The sequence below is a fragment of the Xiphias gladius genome, chromosome 24 (genome assembly GCF_016859285.1).
Source record: "Xiphias gladius isolate SHS-SW01 ecotype Sanya breed wild chromosome 24, ASM1685928v1, whole genome shotgun sequence".
Lineage (NCBI taxonomy): Eukaryota > Metazoa > Chordata > Actinopteri > Istiophoriformes > Xiphiidae > Xiphias > Xiphias gladius.
The window spans coordinates 18,138,130-18,147,308 of record NC_053423.1 but is presented as its reverse complement, the minus strand read 5'-3'; the positions used below and the strand labels follow the sequence as shown (position 1 = coordinate 18,147,308).

General features: G+C 37.6%; 1 protein-coding gene across 2 annotated transcripts; it reads left to right on the top strand.

Moving 5' to 3' along the window:
- The first annotated feature begins 588 nt into the window (after nucleotides 1-588).
- Nucleotides 589-7,028, top strand: neu1 (neuraminidase 1). 2 transcript variants are annotated; one of them, XM_040122023.1, is made up of 7 exons: nucleotides 589-675; nucleotides 1,296-1,485; nucleotides 2,266-2,528; nucleotides 3,547-3,729; nucleotides 5,211-5,430; nucleotides 6,487-6,723; nucleotides 6,866-7,028. In XM_040122023.1, exons 1-6 carry the CDS (start codon nucleotides 589-591, stop codon nucleotides 6,705-6,707), a joined length of 1,164 nt encoding a protein of 387 aa, XP_039977957.1. In that variant the 3' UTR covers nucleotides 6,708-6,723; nucleotides 6,866-7,028. The 2 variants fall into 2 exon arrangements, with proteins under 2 accessions (XP_039977957.1, XP_039977956.1); XM_040122022.1 differs by having other exon boundaries at nucleotides 6,487-7,028.
- Nucleotides 7,029-9,179: the final 2,151 nt, after the last annotated feature.

Sequence of the window (9,179 nt, the reverse complement as noted above, 5' to 3'; positions counted from 1 at the left end):
GAAACGTCATAGAAATAAGGTACGTGCAACAGTATGGGTTGTTGATTAGTTGATGTATGTTTATGTACCTCATTCATAATTTATTCTAACTGAAGTGTAACAACAGACATTTAAACATCGTTCGCCTGCTGCGAGAGGTATATTATTGTGGTTTTTTGTTTTTTGTAAGATGAACACAAGAAATCTTTCCATTACGCTATACAAACGTGTATAAAAAATCAAATCCTATAGCAGGGAAGTAATATAAAGGGACTAAGGACAGGACGGGAGAAAAATAACAAAATATTGTCTAAGCAAATGTAATAATTTAAAATAAAAGCTGGTTAAAGTAAAGGCGTTTTTTAAAAAGTGTGACTGTAAAATTTAGTACAGTTTCCCCTTTTATTTTGTTGCATGGCAGTAGTCATGTGACCGCCCACCTTGGTCATGTGAGTGGAAAGCTAGCTGCGATCGCAGTGTTTGCGTGCCTAGGAGAGCGTCTCTGCCTTGGTCTCTCTCCTTATCCCTGTTTCCGTCGCTTTATTTCGAAGCCCGTCTCTTCACGGGTCTGTCGGGCTGAAGGAGAAGGTTTCTGGACGTGGATCCAACATGGAGAAAGGAGGCCGGGTCGCTGCGCTGTCCCTGCTTCTCTCCGCCATGTTGTCTCCTGGAGTTTGTGTCAGCATACCCCTAAAGGTACAGAGAACTGCCATTACCTACAACAATATCTTCTACGACACGATTCAGAAGCCCTGCAGCAGTATAGTACCCAGAAGAGGTATTCAGAACCTTTACTTAAGTAAAAGTACTAATACCAATCCGTAAAAGTACTGCATTACAGGGAAAAGCCCTATATTGAAATGTTTACTCAAGTAAAAGTATGTAAGTATAATCAGGAAAATGTACTTGAGTATTAAAAGTACTCAACTGTGACAGTGACTGTTTTATATCAGACTGCAACAAATTGTTTTCCTTATTCCTGCTGATTATTTTCTCGATTACTCAGTTCGATTGATTGTTTGTTTTGCAATCCTTGCAATCCTGGCATTTGAAAAAGCTGGAACCATGAAATGTTTGGTATTTTTACTGAAGAATTACTTAATCATTATCAAAACAGTTGTCAGTTAATTTTTTTTATCAATCGACTAATCATTTACTTTACTTGTATTTACTATTAGATGCTTTAATTTATAACAAAACATATTTTGTAACATCCTCATACGTCTTGTATGTAAGAATCTCCATTTGCAAATAACTATATTTGTGAGCTAAATCTGCCCCCCCCCCCCCTTTCATTTTTCTGCCCTTCTGTCCAGATTGACCCCATCGTGTATGAGGAGCAGCTGCTGTGGGTGGCTGGATTCCAGGGGGAGGTGAACACCTACAGGGTCCCGCTGATCACCTTCACCCCCAAGGGAAACCTGCTGGCTTTCGCTGAGGGCAGGAAAGACAATGACGACGACGCAGGAGCAAAGTTCATCGCACTGCGGCGGTCCACCAACAAAGGTAGCACGACCAGAAAACATCATTAAAAACACTACAGCAAACAAATAACATACAGGACTTTGACAAAAAAAAGAGTTTGCTCAGTGAGCGAACCAAGTAAGTAGCACTTGAACTTAATTTTTTTTTGTCGATTTGCTCTTCCAGTGGTTAATAATGAACTTTCACCTTTTGGACTGTAAGACTTCCCAGATGACTACAGAACTATAACACAGACCACAAAATTTCCATATCTTTACAAGTGGGGACAGGTATTTGACGGTTTTCAATATTAGTGCCAATACGATGCTTGACTTTTGATACCAATAACATAACTGTAATCTTACTTTTAGGATATAGTTAAATTTTTTTTACAACCCCCTTCCCTTTTTGCTTTTTTTTATTTTTTATTTTTTTTAATTAAAAAGCCAAATTTTCCAAAAGGTAAATGTTGTTTAACAGAAGCAGCTGTATGACAACTCTCCCTTCATTAAATACAGTACAAAATTTGCAAAATTAGGACATTAATCTGAGCAAATGTTTGACGCCAGCTACTTGTTTTTAAGAGTGTCAGTTATCTGCATTACTGATAAAAATGTGCACAAAAGTAGGAACTGAAACAGACAACAAATCCTGAACACTGGAGGGAAAGTTGAGTAACCAACCACTGTCAACAGCTTTATCAGAATACTGTTAACTCTCAAATGGGGTCTGGAGTTAAAGTATTGTATTTAATGAAAAAGGTCGTCACAGATTTCTCTCTCGATCTCGTCCTCCCCTCCTCGTTCCCATTCAACCCTCAAGGAGACACTTGGTCCCCGACCACATTTATTGTTGACGATGGTACGCAGTCCGACGGCCTGAACCTAGGCTCTGTGGTGGTGGACGAGGAGGTGGGCTTGGTGATTCTGATCTACACCACCTGTTTCCACCAATTCCAATGCCAAATATCCAGCATCATGATGGTGGAGAGCAAGGACGACGGTCTCAGCTGGAGCGTGCCCAGAAACCTCTCGGCCCAGCTGGGAGTCAAGAACTTCGCTCCTGGGCCGGGCAGCGGCCTCCAGGTGAGAGAATGATATGATACTAAGAATCAAGAAGTCGTTGCTCAGCCTTTTTTTTTTTTTAGCTGTAAAGTGAGCTTACATTTAAGCCTATTGACATTTATGCTGCGTTTCACTGATTATAAGCTACTGACAGGTTACTCATTCACGTCACGTACTGGTGGTGATTAAACACATCTCTGTGGTTTTATGAAGTCATGTTGAGTCAAAAAAATTCCTGTCAACAGGGATTTTATTGTTATCCTCTGAGAGGGGTTTTTTATAAATCTTAGTTTATACACTTTATGCTATAGGAGGTCTTAGACATCATTTTGTGTTTGAATTTTACTGATAAACAAACTTTTTGGTACTTCATAAAAAGAGGAAGTCCTGCAAAGTTTGTTCATTGGTTTATTGCCAGTTATCAGCATTTCTCAGCTTTAAAAGAGGTCTGGCTGTGTGCACTCTGACACTGAAGTGTTTGCAATAACTCTGGCTCCAGTCAGGTGGCGGTTGAGTGCAGCTAAAGTTTGTGTATTTTACTAAAATTAATTGGACACGGCGCTATTATGCTTGTGGGCATTTCGGACACTAGAACTCTTGTTGGATTTCAGCAGATCAAATAGTATGTATGATTGTTATTCTGGTTTTATTTGACAAGAAGTTGATGTCAGAGAGCTGTATTTGTGGCTTGCCCTTTACTTTTTTTTATTTACTCTTTTACTGTGTTTTTAACAAGTAAACACACGATGTAACGATGCAAAATGCAAAAACATAACAGCCACAATGTATATTTTATACTGCTGATTACTTCTCACTTCAACCCCTTTGAAAGGCCTGTTTTTATTCTTTGCATCTAGGTTCCCATGACATTTTTTAATACTAATACAGTCAGAATTTGAATTAATTATAGCAAATTTTAGTTTTCAGTTAATCTTTTGGAGATTTCTATTTGCTATTAAAGTTTTTAGATTCTCACTCATACAGACATGAGTTACACAATTGGTTTTAAGCTCTGTGTACTCTGTCTTTTTCTCTACAGAAGCGTTACAGTCCAGCGAAGGGGAGGTTGGTGGTTTGTGGTCATGGCACAATAGAGGGGGATGGCGTTTTCTGCATCCTGAGTGACGACCATGGACGTAACTGGTACAACGGTGCAGAGCTGAAAAGCATCCCCTACAACCAGAAGAAGTATAATCAGGACTTCAACCCTGATGAGCCCCAGGTACGTTCCCTGCTGTTTGTGAAAATGTTTCGTAGGTTACATGATGATGATTAGATCTGTTGTGAGAGTTTGACTGAAAAAAACAAAAACAAAAAACAAAAAGCTTCAAGTTGAAGTTACTTTGTAATAATTGGGCACCCTTTGTAGCCTGCACCACCAGGTAAAAAAAAAAATTACTCAGGGCTTCATACTGCCTCATGGTTCCATTTGTATACTCATCAGCAGTGTGTAGTGCTGCAAGAAAAAGGTCTTTGTGTAATGTAAAACCCACAGCAAAGTGTCGCCAAACTTTGCAGCTCTAATGATCTTTTTAGCCTCTTTCGGTTCAACGTTTTGGTTTTAGGCCCTGATAATGTTTCCGTCTTTGTACTCTTATCAAGCCAAGAGAAGTTGGAAGGCATGTTAAATTTTTTTTTTTAAAAATCTGTGATAAACCCACTGCAACTAGCTATTGAAGAATGTCAAGTTTCTTGCAGCTGAAAGAGGAGTTGCAGGTGGGGAAAAAAAACAACAAAGCTACAATGAGAGTGAGTAACACACTTTAATTTTGTCAGCTGGACAGAAACACAACTAGAAATGAAATCAATGCTAAAGTTGCATTGTGTCTGCTGGATGTGTGAATGGGCAAATCATCTCTGATGTGACAGCTTTTATCATGGCTGTTTGTCAGCTTGTTCGGGAGTCCTTCTGCCTTCTAGTGGCAGCTTTAAAATTGATATTTTAAAATGCTTTCTCAGCAGTGATACCCAGGTGTCATAATTAATCAAATGTCAGTCAGTGCGTTTTGAATATCCCTTCTAATGACACCTTTTTAAAGCACAAAGCATTAGACACATTTTTTTTCACCTTATTTATTTTCTCTTGATTCAGTCACGTATTGCAAAAATGGTCTGACAAATGAGACAAAAAACAAAAAGAAAAAAAACCTTAGAGCGAAAATAAAGAACAAACAAAAAGTAAATATATAATCAGATATATAATAATAGAGTTATGTTATGACACAATGTAAACGTGCACTTTTGTTTCATTTTGTTTCATGAGACTAAGCCACTATTTTTAATTAGTGGGCGCCATTTTTCCATGTACTTTCAGTACATTTTATACACTTTATTTAATCTGCTTATCCATCCTCCTTTGGAAGGTATGTCCTCGCTGAGCCAATGTCTTTGCTGTAACCAGAGGAGTCTTTAATAACAACAAAAGCCTGCAGTCATCAGGGATTGCTCCCTAGTAATGAGGATCAGTCCTCATTTTCAGAGGCATCGGAAAATGAGAAAGACTTCAGTCCAGAAGATCATTAGCTTGGGACACAACCAAAAAAAACATGAAAGCAGTTTGCAGATGGTTCTACACATTTCCTCCAGCAGGCTCCTGTTAGCTCAAGGTTTATTTGAGCTATTTCAGTTTGGGGTTAAAAAAAATATAGCTGTTGATTAATTTTTCACAGTCAGATCTTTTCCTCCCTCTCTGCGCCTCTGCAGCCGGTTGAGTTGACGGACGGCACCATTGTCATCAATGTGCGGAACCAATATCACTACCACTGCTGGTGTCGTGTGGTGGTGCGTAGCTATGACGGGGGAATTACCCTGCCCACAGATGATCTGTACTTCGACAGTGAGCTGGTGGATTCTGCAGTAGCAGCTGGAGCTCTGCAGAAAGACGGAGTGATATACTTCACCAACCCCGCCAACATGCACAACAGTAAGAATCTCGAAGAGTCACAATCTCTTCCTCCTTCCTTACTTTTGTCATCGATGCTCAGAAGTGGAAGAAGCACTCATTTCGGCAAGATGTACTCAAAGTATCAGAAATAAAAGCACTTGTTGGATGGAGCGATCCCTTTCAGAATGTTTTCTTATTATAGATTATATATTATTGGAATATTATTCATGATACATTGACACATACGCAGCATTTTAATGTCACAGCTGGTTGAGGTAATTTTTTTTTTTTTCATATTTTGGAACTTGATCATGTGTTTAATATGCAAAATCTTAATATGTAAAGTACCTAGTAAGTAGAGTTATGAAATTAATGTTGTGGAGTAATAATACAATATTTGTCTCTGAAATTTAGTGGAGTAGAAGTATAAAGTAGCATAAAATGGAAATATAGTGACGATAGTGCAAGAACCTCACAATTGTACTTAAGAACATTACTGGAATAAATGTACTTACCTGCTTTTTCCCCCATTTCTGATGCTTTCCTTCACCCCAAAACAATCCATCAATTTTATTTTATTTCAGATTTATCATCCTGGTTAAAGAGGACAAGTGAATGAGAATTAGAGCTGCAGCTAATTTTTTTTTTTTTTTTTTTTTAAATGTGGAAATGTGGGGAGAAAGAAAGGGGTATGACATGCAACAAGGGTTCCCCAGCGTGGTTATGTGCTATTCGCCTTAACCATTAGGCTACTGGGCTGACACATCGATTGTTTATTTTTGCAATTAATCGATTAATTGTTTAAGTCTACGAAACGTCAAAAAATGTCCATCATAGTTTTGCAGAGGTGAATGTGGTGTCTTGATTAAAAGTGTTACTCAGAAATACTTAGTTTACAATGATATATGACAAAGAAAATCAGGAAATCCTCTAACTTCAGAGAATATTTGTTTTGTTTTTCTTCACAATTTTTGCTCAAAAAATGACTGAAACAATTAATCAAAATAGTTGCCGACTGTTTATCTGTTGATCGACTAATCAATTTATTGGCTCAGCTCTAATGAGCATACTAACCTCTTGCTTTATCGCCCTCAGGAGTTAACCTAACATTACGTTGGTCGATGACCAATGGCAATTCTTGGGAGAAAAAGGCTGTCCAGATATGGGCAGGGCCAAGCAGTTACTCCAGCATCACATCACTGGACGGCAGTTCCCCAGAGGACCAGAAATACATCTTTGTCATCTATGAGAAGGGCCACCAGGCCCCTTACGAGACTATCTCGTTCGCCAAGATCCACCTGTATGGTGGCCATTAGAGCCTGTGAGTAGGAGGTAAGGTCATAAACATCAGCAGTCAAACATGAGGTACAATGCATGAAAGACTGAAATGTATATTCTTCATTTAATCTGGCAGAAAAAAAAAAAAATCTGAGAATGACTCCTGTTTTAACCTCACCTCATCTTTGTCTCCAAGATTGAAACGCTGAAGGGAAAAGGAAATAGGAAGAGGTTGCTTACTCCTATGCCTTAAGTAGAAAATAAAAGACTTTTAAAACTCACTTGATTATATTAAACATGTAGCAGTGGGATGTTCAGAACAGTTTGTGTTTGGTCTCTGATAAAGATATTTGAAGACACTTTTTTTTTTCTCTCTGTACTCTACAATTCCCACAGATGATGAAGTCACAAGTCTCATGTCTGTTTTGTCAACTCTGTGTTCAGCTAAAAATTTGCACAGCCAATTTATTTTTTGAGTTCCTTCTTCCTAGACAAGGATAGATATGATGAAGCAAGGGACAGCTTTGGAGTTTGAAAGTAAATATTTGAGATTATTTTACAGGCCAAGAACGTTAGTTTCCAAGCAACTTAAACTTAAAGATCTTTGGGGTCTCATAAAATGAAAAATCTAAATGCAACATAGGTTTAAAGCACCTCTTGCAGAGAAAACATATCAATAATTAACTGAGAAATTCACTGTATACTTGGCACGTGTGAAATTATTCCTATTTGCTCAGATAATACAGTTTTATACTAAAGTGGCCTACTTTCAAATATAACATGGGTCTGTGCTTGTAATTATTAGTATAAGATGTGTGTGTGTCATGGATTCCCGCTGATTGAAATTGGTTCTGCCTTTAAAAAACCCGAAAATGTCTAGAGTACTGTTAATAGCCTTTTGTGTGTGCGAACGAGCCTGACTACTATTTCCATTTGGGGCTCGAGTGCTTTTAGGAAAACAATGAGTATAATTAAACAATGACTTGTGCGTGTGCGCGATTGAATGTGAGGGAGAAGAGGTATATTTCCTCTTTTGTACTTGTACTGAATATATTCTGATATTTTGTAATCAGTCTGGACTAATTCATGCATACTGGTTTTTTTTTGTTTTGTTTTTTTTTGTTTTGTTTTTTTTTTTTAGTCATTGATGCTTTAGGAAAAGAAATCTAACCATTCTAATGAGCAGTAACTGTACAACAAGAAACAATGACAACCTTTCTCATCAAAGAAACTATAAAAGTGTAATTGTTTCTGTTCAATGATGAGAGCCAATACCTCCCAGTGAAGTGCTTTTTGGCACTGAAACTAATTTTAAATCGTGGTTGAAGAAAAAAACATCTGAAATTTACAAATGAGTCTGTACTGACTGTTCTATAAGAGAGACATGCAGGGAAATTAATATAACTTTATAAATGTGTACTGAAGCTTCTCCTGTATTGAGGAGTTTTTTTTGTTTGTTTGTTTTTTGGTTTTTAAATTTACCCACGGTTTTACTTGAGGTATTATTTTTGACTCACTTGCAAAATAACAAATTAAAATTAATATGCTAATCTTCCAAAAGGCTATTTGTTTTGTTTATATACAGTACGTTGAAAACTTTTTAGGCACTTTAGATGTTTAGATTCTTACTACCATCAGGGAGGCATCTGATCAGTCCTACATTCATTTCACAGCATGCCAACCAGTCCAAACATACAGCCAGAGTCATAAAGAACTATCTTCAGCCACAAGAAGAACTAGGAGTCCTGCAATAGGTGGTCCGGCCCCCACAGAGACCTGATCTCAACATCATGGAGTCAATCTGGGATTAGATGACGAGACAGAGGACACTGAGACATAAAAACTGTGTAGCAAGTTCTCCAAGATGCTTGGAACAAACTACCTGCCAAGTACCTTGGAAAGACTGTGCACAAGTGTAGCGAGAAGAACTGGTGCTGTTTTAACGGCAAAGGGTGGTCACAACAAATACTTTTGTTTTTTCTGTTTACTGCACTTCCTAAGAAGTTAATTGATAAATAACCATTCATGGCATTATTTTGACCATGAAATTTTGATAAAAGTAAGGGAATTTTACAGTTAATTTTATAGTTTTCAGCAGTGGGTCTTAGATCCAACGAAAAGCGAATCAATAGCTGCCAATTACATGTAGAAAAACAGGAATTGTTTCATGTAGTTTGTGTGACTTGAGATACCCCCTTGCTCTAGGAAAACAATGCTCTTTCCTTTTGTAGAAAAAATTCTCTGCAGCAAGTGATTTCTCTTTGCTTTCCCAAACAAACAAGTTTGCAAAGTATATTTCATTTTCATTCTTCACAATGGTAATATCTAATCATGGCTGGTGGATAAATCATGACAGTGGATAAATCACATTTTTAAAGTGAGAGCAGCCGCCTCAACTTTTTTTAAAATCACACTCAGCCAACAAGGTAATGAATATTATTTTGTTAAAAATTATTTTAAAGGGTTTAAGAAAACAAACAAACAAACAAACAAAAAAAAACAGTCGAATT

Bases quoted from the DNA above. Each gene is read 5' to 3' on its own strand.
- neu1 (XM_040122023.1), top strand. From the start codon at position 589: ATGGAGAAAGGAGGCCGGGTCGCTGCGCTGTCCCTGCTTCTCTCCGCC. The intron at 676-1,295 runs GTACAGAGAACT...CCTTCTGTCCAG, and splicing joins GTGTCAGCATACCCCTAAAG to ATTGACCCCATCGTGTATGA. The intron at 3,730-5,210 runs GTACGTTCCCTG...GCGCCTCTGCAG, and splicing joins TCAACCCTGATGAGCCCCAG to CCGGTTGAGTTGACGGACGG.